We start from the raw sequence: 19015 nt of genomic DNA, 5'->3' as shown, positions 1-19015 counted from the left end.
GGCCTTGAGAGGCAGGCCAGTCCTCACCCACAGACAACCCGCCAACCTGAAGCATATTCTCACCAGCAACTACACACAACACCATAGTAACTCTTAACTCAGGAACCAATCCATGTAACAAACCTCGATGCCAACTCTGCCCACATATCTACACCAGCGACACCATCGCAGGACCTAACCAGATCAGCCACACCATCACCGGTTCATTCACCTGCATGTCCACCGATGGAATATACGCCATCATGGGCCAGCAATGCCCCTCTGCTATGTACATCGGCCAAACTGGACAGTCCCTACGTAAAAGGATAAATGGACACAAATCAGATATTAGGAATGGCAACATACAAAAACCCGGAGGAGAACACTTCAGCCTCCCTGGACACACACTAGCAGATTTAAGGGTAGACATCCTGCAGCAAAAAAACTTCAGGACCAGACTTCAAAGAGGAACTGCTGACCATCCTGGCCACTATGGATGTAGAAGCCCTCTACACCAACATTCCACACAAAGATGGACTACAAGCCGTCAAGAACACTATCCCCGATAATGTCACGGCTAACCTGGTGGCTGAACTTTGTGACTTTGTCCTTACCCATAACTACTTCACATTTGGGGACAATGTATACCTTCAGATCAGCGGCACTGCTATGGGTACCCGCATGGCCCCACAGTATGCCAACATTTTTATGGCTGATTTAGAACAACGCTTCCTCAGCTCTCGTCCCCTAAAGCCCCTACTCTACTTGCGCTATATTGATGACATCTTCATCATCTGGACCCATGGAAAAGAAGCCCTTGAGGAATTCCACCATGATTTCAACAATTTCCATCCCACCACCAACCTCAGCCTGGTCCAGTCCACACAAGAGATCCACTTCCTGGACACTACAGTGCTAATAAACAATGGTCACATAAACACCACCCTATACCGGAAACCTACTGACCGCTATTCCTACCTGCATGCCTCCAGCTTTCACCCTGACCACACCACACGATCCATCGTCTACAGCCAAGCTCTGCGATACAACCGCATTTGCTCCAACCCCTCAGACAGAGACAAACACCTACAAGATCTCTGTCAAGCTTTCTTACAACTACAATACCCACCTGCAGAAGTAAAGAAACAGATTGATAGAGCCAGAAGAGTTCCCAGAAGTTACCTACTACAGGACAGGCCTAACAAAGAAAATAACAGAACGCCACTAGCCGTCACCTTCAGCCCCCAACTAAAACCCCTCCAACGCATTATTAAGGATCTACAACCTATCCTAAAGGATGACCCAACACTCTCACAAATCTTGGGAGACAGGCCAGTCCTTGCCTACAGACAGCCCCGCAACCTGAAGCAAATACTCACCAACAACCACATACCACACAACAGAACCACTAACCCAGGAACTTATCCTTGCAACAAAGCCCGTTGCCAACTGTGCCCACATATCTATTCAGGGGACACCATCACAGGGCCTAATAACATCAGCCACACTATCAGAGGCTCGTTCACCTGCACATCCACCAATGTGATATATGCCATCATGTGCCAGCAATGCCCCTCTGCCATGTACATTGGTCAAACTGGACAGTCTCTACGTAAAAGAATAAATGGACACAAATCAGATGTCAAGAATTGTAACATTCATAAACCAGTCGGAGAACACTTCAATCTCTCTGGTCACGCGATCACAGACATGAAGGTCGCTATCTTAAAACAAAAAAACTTCAAATCCAGACTCCAGCGAGAAACTGCTGAATTGGAATTCATTTGCAAATTGGATACTATTAATTTAGGCTTAAATAGAGACTTGGAGTGGCTAAGTCATTATGCAAGGTAGCCTGTTTCCTCTTGTTTTTTCCTACCCCCCCCCCCCCAGATGTTCTGGTTTAACTTGGATTTTAACTTGAAGAGTGGTCAGTTTGGATGAGCTATTACCAGCAGGAGAGTGAGTTTCTGTGTGTATGGGGGTGGGGGGATGTGAGAACCTGGATTTATGCAGGAAATAGCCCAGCTTGATTGTCATGCACATTGTGTAAAGAGTTGTCACTTTGGATGGGCTATCACCAGCAGGAGAGTGAATTTGTGTGGGGGGGTGGAGGGTGAGAAAACCTGGATTTGTGCTGGAAATCACTTTAGATAAGCTATTACCAGCAGGACAGTGGGGTGGGAATAGGTATTGTTTCATATTCTCTGTGTATATATAAAGCCTGCTGCAGTTTCCACGATATGCATCTGAGGAAGTGAGCTGTAGCTCACGAAAGCTTATGCTCTAATAAATTGGTTAGTCTCTAAGGTGCCACAAGTCCTCCTTTTCTTTTTGCTGAGCTTCAGTTCATTTGCAAATTTGACACCATCAGCTCAGGATTAAACAAAGACTGTTAATGGCTAGTCAACTACAAAAGCAGTTTCTCCTCCCTTGGTGTTCACACCTCAACTGCTAGAAGAGGGCCTCATCCTCCCTGATTGAACTAATCTCCTTATCCCTTGCCTGATTCGTGCTTGCGTATTTATACCTGCCTCTGGAAATTTCCAATACATGCATCCGACGAAGTGGGTATTCACCCACGAAAGCTCCAATACGTCTGTTAGTCTATAAGGTGCCACAGGACTCTTTGCCGCTTTTACAGATCCAGACTAACACGGCTACCCCTCTGATATTTTTGAAGTGTTTCTTTCACAAAGAAATGGCTACTTTTTTTATATACAGTTGCTTTTATACAAACGATAAAATGCACTGAAATGTATCCGTGATTCACAAAAGCTGCATGTTTTAAGGCATAAACCAAATGCTAACTACCTGGGCTAAGAAGAGGTTTCTCCCAAGCATAAATTATATAATTGGGTGTTATGGCAGCTTTACATCATTTTCTAAAGCATTTTCTAAAGCACATTACCACTGTGGGAGACATACTAAACTAGATGGCCACTGGTCTGGTCCAGTAAAGAAATTCCTATGCTAGTAGGATAGAGCTGTTGTTTTGATGTCTATACCCTGAATTAAAGTTCTGCCAAGCCAAAATAGGTAAAGGACTGAAAAAAATCATTGTAAACCAATATGGGACTTTATTGATAATATTTTTATGAACAGTGTGTGTGACTCAGTTAACACACAAGGGGCTAATTCCTACTCGGGCAACAGGGGAAGTGAGGCATAGCTGAATCTCAGGTTAAGATGTTATTAGACAAATGGGTCTGTCTGGGTTTGAACCAGATCACTAATAAGAACTGGCTGGAATTAACACATATGAATAGAATACCCAATGACCATTAATCCTAATGATCAGCAGCCAAGAGCACGTTATTTCCTCCAACTCTGTGCCAGGAAGCAGAGTGGAAAAGTCCTGAGTAGGAAAACAAACGGACGAGGTGTGAAGAGGCTGTGTTTTAAAGTGTGCTGCTGCAGACACACAAAAAACTCAGGCTTGGTCTACACTTAAAACTATACAGGCATAGCTCTGTCAGTCAGATGTGAAAAAAAGCCACTTGCCCTAGTGACATAGCTATGCTGACAAAACTCCCAATGTAGACATGCTATATCAACAGAAGAGAGCTTCTACTGGCATTGCTAACGTCATTTGAGAAAGTGGTATTTCTACAACAGCAGAAAAGCTTCTGTCGGTGTTCACTGTACCTAAACTAGGAGACTATGTCAGCAGAGCTGTGCTGGAATAGGCTTTGTAGTGTAGACAGCCTCAAACACAGGGACACAAAGCCAGAGAAAGAAGATGGGCTCCAGGAAGGCATGGACTGTTTAGGAGAGTTGATTCTGCCTATATGGACTCTGCCTGAAGCTTGTATTTTTTGTGCTTATCTAAGGGCTCTCAGATGCTGTATTCCTGTTGACTAATAAATGCTATCTTGTTTTGAAACGGCTGCCTAGTGTCACTGCAGACACTTTCTGAAGGCATTGCTTCCTGAAGGGGTAAAAGTCTTCAAAAGAGGTCTGAACTCATTAGGACTGGCTGTGAAGAGCACACAATGAGAAGCAAGGGTTGCTGGAGCCTGAAGGCTCCGTCTCAGAGTTGCAGAGCTTGCCCTTGTTAAAGGCTACACTTATGGCTTGGCAAGAAATAGGGAGACTGTATAAAGGCCAAGGCAACGTATCCCTATAGAACCGCGACACCCATAACTAGGTTATGGTCGGAAAAAAATACAAAATGAACTCCAAGGACTAATGTAAACTAACTTTGTCTAAACTAAAAAACTCTTAACAGGGGTTGTCATATCTCCTGATAAGTTTATAAAATTGGTTTAGCAACAAACCAAGGTACTCAGATAAAAGAAAATGTACAAATATGAACCACTGAAGACTATTTTAATTGGTTAATTTTAACGGGACACAGTTGCCACCTTCTGAGCATTGCTTTACAGGAAAGCACTTGGTAATTCATGATGGATGTAGCAAACTCAGGATCGAGAGGGAGTAAGTTTACAAGTGTGCCAGAGCATTAATCAGTGTCATCAACCACCACTGCCGCCACCACCACATCATCCAGATATTTACCATCACACCATTGGGCCACCCTTCTCTGATCCTGAAAGATCTTTTGGCCAGACTGAGAAGGAGGCAAATACCACCTCCACCCCTATAGCCAAACCCTACACAACACCCTTCTGTGACATTTATTGTATTCTCTCTCACACCTATCCTTCTTTGGGCTTCTAACCAACTTTTTAAATTAGCTGAGCTCCATATCATCACTATGATCAGCACAACAGGCTAAAGCAGTGTAAGCAACCTTACCCCAATATGAAGAAGGACCAAACCCAAACTGGGTACTTGAGCTGGGTACAGATGTTAAAGCACACCTGCTGAAGACACATCAACAAAGCAAGCATTAGGGAAACCGAAGTCTTTTTTCTTTCATTGCTGCCCTTTTCTCTCTCTTGTATGTTTGTCTCAATAGCAGGAACAACAACAGTTGTGCCAAAAATCCACCACTGAATCAATTCTTTCTTCTCAAAGACGTCTGGTAGCCGCAGGAGACACTTCCCCTCTGAAAGACTTGGCTGAACTTAAATGAAAAATTTTCCAAAACGAATGACCACTTACTTTCTAAATTTCACGTACTTTAAAGTTTGTTTTGGTTTTCTTAATAAATGAAACAGATTTCTGTGGAATGGTTACTAGAAGAAGTAGGAGGCCAGTGTCAGTATAAACAGACCTTGAACCAAAATTAGCTGAATAGTAAGAGAAGGATTCTAACAACATCTTAACACTTTTGAGCGTGACAACAAAACAGAGTTCCGTAGACTGCGTCATTGTTGCATCCTCCATCCTTTTTCATTGGGTGGTCTTATCCGTCACACAGGTTCAGCTACCACCTCTCTGTGGAAGGGTCTTAAATTTACCTAGTCTGGCAATGTGACAAAACTTCACAGTACAGCTTTTTTTTTTAAACACACAAACAAAAGAAAATCCAATAACTCTATAAACTAAGGTATTCGCAGAAAGATTCAGAGTATGTTACTCAGATTAAGCTTACAATTTATTTCATCACTACTACTTTGGGTTCCTCTTTTTTATCCTTTGGGTCTGATTTTCTGCTCTCAAATTTATCCAGCAAATGTTTTATGGATTTAGTGGCTCCTGGATTTAGTGTTCCAAAACAGAATTTATCAGAATTTATCAGCTCCGCATGTTATAGCAAAAGTTGCCTTGCTAGCAAACTCCTTTTTGATCATAAGGATTTCTCTTCATCTGCTTTGAATTTTAGAATTTGAAAGATAAGGATTGGTTCCTGTGTAGTTTTTCACCCAGCAGCAAAATAAAATGAAGGGAAAAGGAGGTACATTTTGTGGGGGGGAAGTGCGAAGAGATTTAGCTAAAATTATAAAAAAAAAAAAAATTATAGAATCTCACACAACTCTCATTGGCAGCTACGACACATTTGAAGTCAAATCCCCACAGGAAAATGGCAAATTAATTTATCCATTACACCCTCTCAATTGCCATCTTTTCTATTTGTTTTACCCAGGTATTTCCTCTCATTCTCCACAATACACACACAATATTGCCCTTCTTAAAGCACTTTTCTTTCACAAGAATAAAATGTTTACTTTCCTAATGCATCAAAATTCAGCTATTTTGCAATGAGGACACAGTCTCACCTGTAGCGTTCGGTTGACATTGTACTAGATGAGACACCTGAGATACAGCCCAGGCCAAACGTCTCATCACTAGATCACTACAGGTCAGCGTTAATTCCCAGTGAGCCATTCCAGGGGAGGTGGCAGCATGAAGCTTCATTGGTCAGCATTAAGTCCTATTATTCAGCATGAATGCCCAGCAGTCCAGAGTCGTCTTGTGCCTAGTTTGATTCCTTGATGTCCTCTGATATTTGGCACTACAGCAACCTAGATCAGGGATCTGGAGAACCTTGAGTTTTACTCAGCATAGAGTTTCTCTGATTTGAAGGTTAGAAGCTTCCATATTCTGTACTCCATTTGTTAAGGAGTCTATGCTCGGTCTATGCTGTTAAGGAGTCTATGCTGAGTTCCTACTCTCTGTACGTCTACAAGCTCTGCCATGAGTAGGTATTGACTCCTCAGCACAACAACAAAAAACAGGCCAAATGTAGGTCTGTGCGGTAGGCTGCACTGGTAAACCAATTCTCTTAACAGATGTGAGGTAGCACTGCCATAGAAGGTCTTCTGTTTTCCACAAATTAGGATGCTTCACTGCTGAGAAGTTTTTGCAAAGTTTCATGATTACAATGCCATTGTCCTAAAAGACATGGAGTTTCTGGGTAAAGAGTTTCCAAAGCATCAAAAGACCAGGGCTTTCGTGACTCAAAAAAACCCACAATGCCCTGAAGGTTGCAGAAGCCAGACTTCATGGCACACACAGCTCAGAAACCCAGAGCTGAGAGCGATTCCTCTAGGAAAAGACCCCCGCTCCATCCCAAGCTACACAACTCTGCCAATAGATAGCTGCCATGGCACTAGAGGAGAAGGAATTGTGCTCAGAAAGTCACAGAATTCTCATTTTTCAAGGAGAAGGATGAGGTTACTGAGGAACAAACTGATCCAGGGATGGAATTCCTGAAACATGGAAACTCAGAGTGGTTTAAAGACCTGATGCACAGAGGTAGAAAGGCTTGCAGAAGATCTGAGTCTCAATAGAAGGTAATTTTTTCATCACTGAGCTCCCTAAGTGCTAGGCACTGCCATCATGGTGTTTTCAATGTAACTGGGTATCTCTGGAACATTGGTGCCAATCCACATCATCCATCTCAGTCTTCAGTGCCAGTGATCGTTGATATCTCGGCTATTTGGTATATTCCTATTAATTCTGAGAAACTGTCCAAGATTGAGGTGTCAATAGGGGTGGTTTTGGAACAAACTGAAAATTAAACAGTAATAAGTCACCAGGACCAGATGATATTCACTCAAGAGTTCTGAAGGAATTCAAATATGAAACTTGCAGAATTACTAACCGTGATATGTAACCTATTGCTTAAATCAGCCTCAGTACCAGATGACTGGAGGGTAGCTAATGTAATGCCATTTTTTCCAAAAAGGCTCCAGAGGCAATCCTGGCACTTACAGGCCAGTAAGCCTAACTTCAGTACCAGGCAAACTGGTTGAAACTATAGTAAAGAACAGAACTATCTGACACATAGATTAACACGATATACTGGGGAAGAGTGAATGCAGCTTTTGTAAAAGGAAATAAACAGATTAAATACAAACTAAAAAGTCTTATGTCCTGAGTAGATGCCAGGGAACTTATCCTATAAAGGATACTAGGCATCTACCTCAAGTAGGATGGGAAATGAAAGCCAGAACTGCAGTAGCTGGAAACTGTTGTACAACTTCAGGAGGGAGATCCTTCATTGGCTGCCAATGTCAGACAGGAACAGATTACAGTATTTCAAGACCTCTAAAATACCTGTAGCTGGAGCATTTTCAGAGAGGGTTGAGGAAGGGTTGACTCAGAGAACCAAAGGCTTATAGAATGTAGGGAGTTCTCACTTGATTCATACTGGAGGCACAAAACCCACAAGGGAGAATCCTGTGAAAATCTTTAAAGGAATGTAATTTCTCCCCCCAACACCATCCTTCAGTCTCTCTTACTTTGGCTACCAAGGTGCTGTTTTGAGAAGGCCCAACTAAATTAGCATATAGAGTAGACTGCACTTAATTTATGTTGCATCCTCTTCTCCTGGCATCCCCAAAGAAAGAAAACCCAAAACACACTACATAAAAATTGGGGTTTAATCTTATAGATAGAAAAAAGTTTTTGTGGGCTGTTAGTTTTATTTTATTAACAAAAAAATTTGCTAAAATCGAAACAAAAACCCTTCTTGAATTCCCTAACAATTAGATGTTTCACAACATATGATGAGAGAAGCGGACATATGTTAGACTGGAACAGCTAGATAAATGCAATAGGTAAGTTACCTACAACATAATGTGACATGGGCTATCTATGGGATGTTTGAAGAAAGAATGCTAAGGGCCAGACTCCACCACCACATCTAGAAACGGTAGGTCCATGATGGGAAGCTTCTCATAGCCACTCTACCCCACAGAAACACCTGCCTTTGACCTCCTCCCTATCACATTAAGCACCTTTTATAGAAAGAAAAAAAATGGGAAAATAAACACACCTATACAAATACATTGCTAAACAGACACTCAATTTAGTTACAACAATTCTAAAATATAAACCTACAGCACGATATCAGCTTGTTTCTTCTGACTCATCAGACAACCATGCAAGAGCTTCTCAGGGCAAAGTGCTGCTAAAAAAATCCAACTCTGTGTCTGTTTACAGTTAAGCCCCCCAGATGCCTTCAGTCCAGTCCTGTCAGGCTTTTGAAGTCCAAGTACTGCATGTCACCATTCACATTTGGCATTACATTAACATCCAGTTCAGTTTAAGATGGCCAACCGCATTAAGTTTATTCAATAACCAAACCTATTCCTTCCAAATACTGACTGACTAATATTCATATATATTTGGGGACAGGAAAAAACATTAGACAATATTCTCTTGACGTTTCTACTTCCAAATGTGTTCTCTCAGTAAGTTCCATACACAAAGGATATACATCCTCTTCGCCTTCATGTCTTGCATTAGTATCCTTAATGATGCTCAGACATCACTTTTAAGCAAGCCAAGCATTTCAGAACCTGTTAATTGGGTGACTTCTCCTAGCTGTATTTCTCAGACTAAACAATAAAATATGATGCTTATTTTCCCCCAACACTACAGTTTATTCAGATAAAAATAAATCATGTAGGAGCCACATATATCATTTAGGTAAATGCAGACAGAATTAAAATCTGATATACTGTCATTACTTGCGACAACCTGCTGTATAATTTTAATAAAGTCTTGAAAAAGATGTGGCACTTTCTCCTTGGTTTTCGTACAGAAATACTGTAATTCTACTTAGGCTATGATCCTGCAGTACTCAGCCAGGCAAAACTCTCACTGAAGTCAGAGAGAAGGAATGCGGGCCAGGCCCATCACTCTGTTGGAGTGCTGGTCCAAAAGGCAACAGTTGTAAGGAAAGTCATACTATGCAACAAATCAATGAACACAATTTGTACACTATATTTGTATTAGCTTATGCTTTGGGGATTATTCACGTTACCCTCCCACAAAAGACAGAAACTGGACTTTCTGCAGGAAAAGTGTAGGCAAGGGCTGTGGAAGACGTGAAACCCAAGTCCTTATCTACCTATCAGTGTGCAGTGCAGCTCCCTGAGGTCATTGCTTTGGCCTACAAGTTGAAGAAGTTTCTGCTGCCTGCCTCCAAAACGTATGTGGGCAGTAGGGCCATAGACTCCAAATAGTGGCAGAGTCCATAGCCCTTCCCATCCACAATGCCACCCTGTGTGCCAATCATCCACCTCACAGGGAAACCTTCTGTGCCACCCACTCTGCTAGTGGCATTGTCACTGCTTCACTGCAGGACTTTAGAGTGATGCTGATGGCACTGCACAAACCCCAAGCACCAGAATGACTTTCACCTTCTTTACATATCTGAATGAAAGAGATCTAAAGTCAACTTAAGAATGGGAAGGAAAAAGGCATGATTAGGCTCAAAAATAGTGCCAAATTAAAAACAACAATTACAACATTCTTGAAAATGAAATGAGATGTAAACAAGTGGGGACATTCTTCAGATTATTTCTTGCAGAAAGAGCCATTAAAATCAGAATTACAACCACCCACCAAAAGGATATTTTGTTTTAAGTTGCACTAATGTGTTCATGTTACCCACCCTCTACTCAGATAAGCTAAAATCTCTCTCTAAACATCATACCCACAGAACAATTTAAAGACGCCATCTTTGTATTTCACAGCAAATAAACCTTCACCCCCCCACCAACCTCCGAATTTTAACTATCATTTTAATGCAATGTAAACTGACAATTTTGGGTTCGTATTAAGCTTCCTAACATTACCCAAAATGTTTCTCTATTTTGAATGGGAAAAAGAATTTTTTGGAACCATAGCAACACTAGTATTCTGGTATTTATGTAACAAGTACAATAAAGAGAAAAAATTCTATAGATTAAAATGTCTATCTTCTATGAAAATTATTTTCAAATCAAACATTATTTAACAAATAGAAAAATTCAGCATTTCAGAACTCTATGACTTCCTGTACATCTAAACTGAATATATATAATTCATGCATTCTTAAAGGCCTGCTTATATAAGTCAAGGTTGCCGGATCCATTGCTTTGTATATTATAGGTTAAAGAATGCTCTAAATTCAAGGTTTTTAACTTTTTAATCTATGGGGGAAAACTTCCCATAAACTCAGATTAATGCCTGCTAATGCACTGAAGAAAGAAAAACGAAAACCTTCCTCCTACTATAAAAACAAAATAGTGTGGCCTCTGTTTCTTTTCTGATAAGAGTCTTAAATACCAAACAGTTAACTGCATAATAACATTTACTGGCAGCCAGGCAACCTGCTTAGCAGATATATAAAGCAGGTAAAAGGAGAAAAAGTTAATTTCTTGGCTGAATGATTCCATCGGTAGCTATAGGGCAAACTAGAAAGTCTTTTAGTAAAGTAGCAGTTGATTCTTCTATCAATCTGCAGCACACATACTCTTCCAAGGAATGCATTAAATATGAAAATCATATCCCGTTATCATCTGTTTCCAGCTTTCAGCCCAGTAAGCTTTTCTTAATGAATGCTGTAGCCTAAGGGACAAGCATGCTGTTGGCTTTTCTGAATAATGGAGTGATTCTACCATTTTTGCTTATTACAATATCGACTAGCTGAGGGGGTTTCACACATAGTCACAAGTGACTACTCTTGCCAGCATGCTCCAAGTTATTACAAGATGTTTTTAGACATTTCATCTAAAAGAGCTTTACTGCTTTTAGTGAAGAAAACAGCTATGGTCTTGAACTGTATCATTTATACGGCGATAGGAGGAGGGATTAGAAGCCTGCATTACTGCAGATATATAGCAGAATATATTTAAGTATTCCTTGTCAGTCTTTTTGTCTGTTGCTTAGATATGCAATTTTTTTTTGCTTCTTTCAAGAAAAGCTCAAAATGTACAAAATTATGAATGTCATAAATAAATTACTGTATTTTGTGTAATTTCATTAAGAATATTTTTCAGAGTTTAAAATTCTTTTCACAATCTTTGGTATTAAAATATAAAACTAGCAGCTGACCAGAAAAACAAACAAACACCGGTCTTTTTCTTCAGTTTATTATGGTTCTCTTTTTACCATGATAAAAATATTAGTGCAATTTTTTATCTGCTTGATTTTGTTGTGAAAGCACTGTTTCACAATAGAAATGATATGGCAAAAATTCCACACTTAAAAGGCATTTTGCAACAACCATTTACTGAATGGTACACCTTAGAGGAGAACACCGAAGTGTTCAAGTAACAAAATATATACAGTTTTCCACTTCTTTTCCATTACCTGCTCATTGCTATCTTCGTCACCTTTTATTGGCATGCTATTCTTCTGAAGTGACAGCATACTTTTAATTTCTCCTTCGTATTGTACCTACATATAAATAGACCCATCATATAAATGATTTATGTATTATAAAAATGTAGTCATACATACACACACACACAGATCAACAAATACTTATATGGCACAATTTGTACAGTAATCAAGGAAATCAATGGCATAAAAGTAATTAACTGGAATGTAAGACAATTCGTTATTCACAAAGATATAATCTTATCTGAGAAAAACAAAGATGTTTAACAGCTCATAAGAAAATAGCCAAAGACACCATTCTTTCAAAATATGTTTTAGTTTCCAGGAAAAACATATGTTGTATGTGGCTTGTGCATCCTCCTGTGGGTTTTCATGTGTTCACTTGTTTCATGATTCTAAAGAGTAACAACAACTTGTGGACTCAGACATTTATTCATGTTTTTTATAATTCCAGATTATTTTGGCTATTTCTACATAATAACTTTGCTGCTTTGCAGTGAAACGCTGAGCTTTAAATTTTGTATTGTTTTATGTAAGTCAGTTTACAATTTGCTGAGCTATTCTAATGAGAAAATATACTGCAGATGTTACAAAGAGCAACACAGCATGAAAAAAACAACTTGCTCTCATGTTACTAACAAAGAACTACATAAAAATATCTTCTCCTCCACTACATTGTTTAATTGACCAAAAGTAATGCAGTCATAGAAGGACTATTGCTTAGAAGCTAAGCATATACAGCACCTATAATTAGTACTGCATGTTAGTAATTGTAAACCTTAAGAACAGATTACACTGGTCCTGAGTGGGTGCACTTCACTATGTACTTTGAATTGGGTAGTATACAGGGAGAAATACATCTGATAACTAATCAACTTGGACAGCTCTGTACTTTAATTCTCAATCTGCATATATAAAAAGTGTTATTTTCCACATACATTTTTTCATAAAATTTGCAATAATACAAGGAAAAAAAGTCTATATTCAACCAAGCATTTTACACCTGGTACTCCAAACTAATTAATGTTTAACTACTCAGTTTTCCCAAAAGCTTACATAAATTATTTCAGTTAAGCTTCCAACAGTTATTGAACAAACTGCAGAAGCACACGGAAACAAGTTAAGCTTTTTTTGTAAAGAAAAGTAGTTGGTAACAATAGCCATTTAATACGCTGAACGTGGAGTTAAGCTAATTCACTCCTGCAGGCATTCTCTCACCACCCAAAAAAAGAAAAGGTGCTGAAAATTAATAACTTAATTTTTTCCTGCACGTCTATAGGCCAGTTTGAATGATTACTATCTTCATAATTCTCTATTAATCCATTTAATCCTGAAAATTGCCACAAATAGGAAATCAGACAGTGGAATCATTCCACCAGTATTGCACAAGGGCTCTGAGAGCTGTGCTTTCTCCAACGAGCTGAGTAAAAATGGCACCAACCCAGTAAAAAAAAAAAAAAAAAAAAAATGAAATGATGGTATAAGAACTTCTAAAGGGGAGTACTGAAGACATTACATACAGAACAGTATAGAGAGTAATTGGGGCCCACATCAGTTCATTTACAACATTTACTGGGCCCACTTTAAATCATAATGTGCATCACATTTTGTTTATAAGGACACACTGAATAATGCACCAATCTGAAGGATATCTATAACCTTAGGCCAATCTTTCCTGTCCCAATCACAGGTGCATACAGTCTGTAGGAAGAGCTGTTAACAGTTCTACTCTAAAGGAGAGGTATGGTGCAAGTCAGCCCATGCAAGGAGTTACAAACCAAGCATGCTCCTCCAGACTCCATCTACAGCAATGCATAGTTGGGATCTGGGGCATGGCTAACAGATCTCCAGCTGTGTGGGGAAAGGACGTTCTACAGCTGCAGCTCACAGATTTTAAAAAAAGTTAACAGATATAAGCCAGACGTAGCTATGAAAAAAAGTTATTAGGATGGGTATGCAGGCATAGGATGTTAGAAGCACGCATGACTTATTAAAGTGGAAATCAATTGCCACCCATGAACACATCCTAGATTTCCTCCAAAGATGCTCTCTGCTTCTGAAGAATTTTATACAGGTGGGTCAGCCACTAGAACCTGAAAATTATTCATTCTATAAACTGAAGTCACTGCCTCCAGGAAAAGGACCTTCCGAATCAGAGATTTAAGTGCAAAGGTACTAGAATTCAAAAGGAATTTTCATCAGCATGAACAGTTCTAATCAAACCATTTCAAAAATGACATATCCGAAATAGAGGGTGTTCCAAAAGAGGGAACAAGAATGATTAGAAGGATGGAAAACTTCCAAATGAAAAGAGAATACAAAGCTTTACCTTAAGATGAATAGGCCAGAAGGTGACAAACGGATAAAAAGGAAGGAATAGTAGAGAGAAGGCAGATCAGGCATTGCTAGTCACTCTTTTTTAGAATACAAAAACTAGGGGGCATCAAAGGAAATGAATGGCAGCACATTTTTAAAAGTGATTAAAAAGAAATACATTTTTACACAGTGTAAAATTACCGAGTGGAACTTTCTGCCACAACATATCACTGAGGCTAAGAGCTTAGAAGGATTCAAAAAAGGATTGGACACCCAAATAGATAACAAGACTATCTAGTTATAGTACTACACATTTGCCAACCTCAAACCCTACAGAAGTTTCACCTTACTCTGAAGCAGCTGATACTGGCCACAGTCAGAGACAGAATACTGGACTAGATGGACCACTAGTCTGAACCAACATGGAAATTCCTGTGTTCTTACTTAGGGCCACATTAATATACTGTATCACGGGGGGGTTCATTTTATTTATATTTTCTGTTTGTTTTTAAAATAGCAAGCCCCTTATTAAACAGTGGTCTGTGGTGGCCTGCATGCAAACCTGTCTACCATCACAATATTCAAGAATCATAGAATCATAGAATATCAGGGTTGGAAGGGACCCCTGAAGGTCATCTAGTCCAACCCCCTGCTCGAAGCAGGACCAATTCCCAGTTAAATCATCCCAGCCAGGGCTTTGTCAAGCCTGACCTTAAAATCCTCTAAGGAAGGAGATTCTACCACCTCCCTAGGTAACGCATTCCAGTGTTTCACCACCCTCTTAGTGAAAAAGTTTTTCCTAATATCCAATCTAAACCTCCCCCACTGCAACTTGAGACCATTACTCCTCGTTCTGTCATCTGCTACCACTTAGAACAGTCTAGAGCCATCCTCTTTGGAACCCCCTTTCAGGTAGTTGAAAGCAGCTATCAAATCCCCCCTCATTCTTCTCTTCTGCAGGCTAAACAATCCCAGCTCCCTCAGCCTCTCTTCATAAATCAGGTGTTCTAGATCCCTAATCATTTTTGTTGCCCTTCGCTGGACCCTCTCCAATTTATCCACATCCTTCTTGTAGTGTGGGGCCCAAAACTGGACACAGTACTCCAGATGAGGCCTCACCAATGTCGAATAGAGGGGAACGATCACGTCCCTCGATCTGCTCGCTATGCCTCTACTTATACATCCCAAAATGCCATTGGCCTTCTTGGCAACAAGGGCACACTGCTGACTCATATCCAGCTTCTCGTCCACTGTCACCCCTAGGTCCTTTTCCGCAGAACTGCTGCCTAGCCATTCGGTCCCTAGTCTGTAGCGGTGCATTGGATTCTTCCATCTTAAGTGCAGGACCCTTAAGAAGAGAAGGGCCGTGGTTGTACCATGTCACTGGTCAGTGGAAGGAGTAAGAATCTTATTGAACCTCATCAGATTTCTTTTGGCCCAATCCTCCAATTTGTCTAGGTCCTTCTGTATCCTATCCCTCCCCTCCAGCATATCTACCACTCCTCCCAGTTTAGTATCATCCGCAAATTTGCTGAGAGTGCAATCCACACCATCCTCCAGATCATTTATGAAGATATTGAACAAAACCGGCCCCAGGACCGACCCTTGGGGCACTCCACTTGATACCGGCTGCCAACTAGACATGGAGCCATTGATCACTACCCGTTGAGCCCAACAATCTAGCCAGCTTTCTACCCACCTTATAGTGCATTCATCCAGCCCATACTTCCTTAACTTGCTGACAAGAAGTTAGGCTGAAATAGCTGCCAAATCAACTCCGTGGGCGGAGGTCTAATGCCATCTCTTGCCAGGTGAAGCAGGCGGGCAAATCAAGCACTAGTGTAGGGTACATAAAATAATCCAGATAGGCCTTTTGTACCCACTCACAGACATTTTTCTTTTACAGTTATATGACCTTCTGGCACAATCCTTCTGAATGGTCAAGTCTACTTGACACACCTGTTCAAAATCATTTTGATTTCCATGGACAAATTTAAGAAAACAAAGACCTGGGTAGGCAAATGCACTGTGGGACTCATATGGTACCTCCTGATGAGGGATTTGGGGTGTGTATGAAGGGAAGAGAGCCAGAAATGACAAAAAATGTTAAATTTTCTAACATTTTCACTGTGCATCATTTCTTCCTTTACTTTTCTCCCTTTGTTGTCTTCTCTCCTATTCTCATGTACAATTTCACACTTTTTCCTTCCTTTCTATTTTTCTTCTGTTTATGTTCACACCTCATCCTCTCTCTGTTTCAGGAATGCTTACCTATTTCCCTCTTCCCAACACAAATGGATTTCTCAACTATCCTTTTTCCTCACATTATCAGTCTTAGTCCCCTCACATCTCTCGGTCTCTTCAGCTTCCTTCCTAATGACTTCCACAGGAGCTGCTGACTCTACACTTCTTCTGAAAAATTGGGCCACTTAGGTTTCAAAAACTGGACATAGAGCCTACTGTACACATCCTTTCATTTTTTAAAAAAAAACCCTTGGCCTTTGTGACCAATATCATCTAGAGCAGTGGTTCCCAAACTGGGGTTCGTGAACCCCTGGGGGTTCATGAAATGTTACAGGGGGTTCTTGGGAAAAAATTCCCTAATAGCGGACAGAGCTGTCCCTAGGAACCCTGGGCAGCACAGGGCCGGCAGCACGGGGCCAGCAGCCCGGAGCCCCTGGACTTCCAAGAGCTAAGCAGATCAAAGCAAGCATATCTATCACACGGAGGAGATTTAAACTTCAAGACTTCTTATAAGAAATGGAAAGGGAGGTGGATATTTTTGCTGTTTTTAAAATTAAATAGGCAGCTAGTGTTGTTTTAAAAATTATTATGAAGAAAAAGTTTAAGCTTTGTTGTAACATGCGTTGTTTGCCTGGACTGCTCAAGACCTGAATGCTTCTGTAGGAGGAAGGAACTCTGAGTTGGCTTCTTAAATACCTTCATGCTGTTTCACATCTGATACTCCTTGATGAAACACAGGGGCCTTGTCTTATAACAGGCTTATTCAAAGTGATACAAGCTACGAAAGTGAGATATTGGAAGATTGTTGCTGTTTTCATAGTGTAATAAAAATACTATAATGATAAATAATAGTAAATAGTGTGTAATAAGCATGTCATAAAAACAAATTTTATATTTCCAAGATCATGCTTTTATAATTTATATTCAGGTAAAGAAGAAAATCCCTGGAAATATTCATTTTTAGGAGGGAGTTTGCGAGACTTGACATTTTAGTGAAAGGGGTTCACAGGTTGTTAAAGTTTGGTAACCACTGATCTAGAGATATATCTGGATCAGAGACTGTACCTTCCTGAACAGCAAAGAAACCGCTACATTTGAAAATTTTACTCTTCTGCTTGGTGTCAGAAAGCTACATTTTGAAAAGGTAGAACTAATTTCAATTTATCAGGATGAGATTAAAATGTAATCACTATGTCAATATTATGTGACTAAGGCTGGTCAAAAATTTCCCCTTTAAACTGTTTTTCCCCAAGAGAAAATTGGATATTTGATGACACAAAACTTTTCATAAAAAGTGTCCACTTTCCACAAAAAACCTTTTCTTCAATAAGCAAACAAAAAAAACTTTTTTTTTGACCAAAAGTCAAAAATTTTCATAAAAACTGACCAGACTGGTAATTATGATGATGATCTATTATTATGGCCTCAGCAGATCATAGAATCATAGGACTGGAAGGGACCTCTAGAGTCTAGTCCTGCACTCATGGCAGGACTAGATATTATTTAGACCATCTCTAACCTGCTCTTTAAAATCTCCAATCATGGAGATTCCACAACCTCCCTATGCAATTTATTCTCTCTCAGAATACTCATGAAGTGAGTATTAAACATTATTTTTATTCCTACAATCATAAAGTTTCTTCATTACCATAAAAACTTTAGGGTCAGAGGAGTTGTATGTCTATTACCTTCCATAATAAGTTACTGATGACCAAAATGACAGAGCTTGGTGCACAGCTTCTACATCATGTGAGCCAGCAACAAGTAACGCAGATAGTAATGATATCTGCCTTTCTAAAATTAATTGCAACATCCCACTCCCATAGCGTCAAATAAAATAGATCTTTCTAGTGATAGACCGAGACCAGGAAGCAATACAGTAAGAAGAGAAGGGCCGTGGTTGTACCATGTCACTGGTCAGTGGAAGGAGTAAGAAAAGACTATTTTGTTTTGCACATTACATACTAAATGCCTTTAATTTGTAAAAAATGAAAAAAGCAGAACAGACTTAAGCGCTAGTTTCATAATCTCCTTCATACTAAGACAACGTCTCACTTTATAAAACTGGCATACTTTGGTTACATTACATTCAGTGAGATCAGCAATGAGTTCTTTTGCAAAATCAGGGCTGCAAACATAGCTGGTAAGGGGTCTGAATGGGGAGAGAGGCTGGGAGTTATCAGATTTCTTTTTGATTCTGCATGAAACAGCCACCACAGATGAGCCTAGAAGTATGAATTCTACAATTTTCTGGTTCCACTTAATCTGGTCATTTGATGCTCAGATGTTCCTATTAGTTCACTTTCTATCTATACTCAAAGTACATGAGGTAAAGCATCCCACAGGGCTAGTTCCCTTAATTTATCACCCCAATAGCAAAGTTTAAAGTTCTCATCAACTTTGGAAAAGTGTGATTTCACCTGAATCACATTTCCCTGTTGCTGTGCCTGCCATCAAAATGTTAGAGAATTGGCTTTTAATGAAAAAATGACGGCATTATAACCAA

General features: G+C 39.9%; 1 protein-coding gene across 3 annotated transcripts in view; it reads right to left on the bottom strand.

Annotated features, from left to right (window-relative positions):
• The window catches only part of KIZ (kizuna centrosomal protein), a 99764-nt gene that overhangs the window by 59593 nt on the left and 21156 nt on the right, over positions 1-19015 (bottom strand). For 2 of the 3 annotated variants that reach the window (XM_084623835.1, XM_084623837.1), the window contains exon 4: positions 11920-12006. The exons of the other annotated variant lie outside the window; for it this stretch is intronic. In XM_084623835.1, coding sequence (XP_084479961.1) covers positions 11920-12006 — 87 coding nt within the window. The remainder of the gene's footprint in view (positions 1-11919; positions 12007-19015) is intronic. 3 annotated transcript variants of the gene reach the window in all.

The sequence above is a fragment of the Lepidochelys olivacea genome (genome assembly GCF_965140295.1).
Source record: "Lepidochelys olivacea isolate rLepOli2 genome assembly, chromosome: 3".
Classification (NCBI taxonomy): domain Eukaryota; kingdom Metazoa; phylum Chordata; order Testudines; family Cheloniidae; genus Lepidochelys; species Lepidochelys olivacea.
This window is presented reverse-complemented; position numbering and strand designations above follow the sequence as displayed.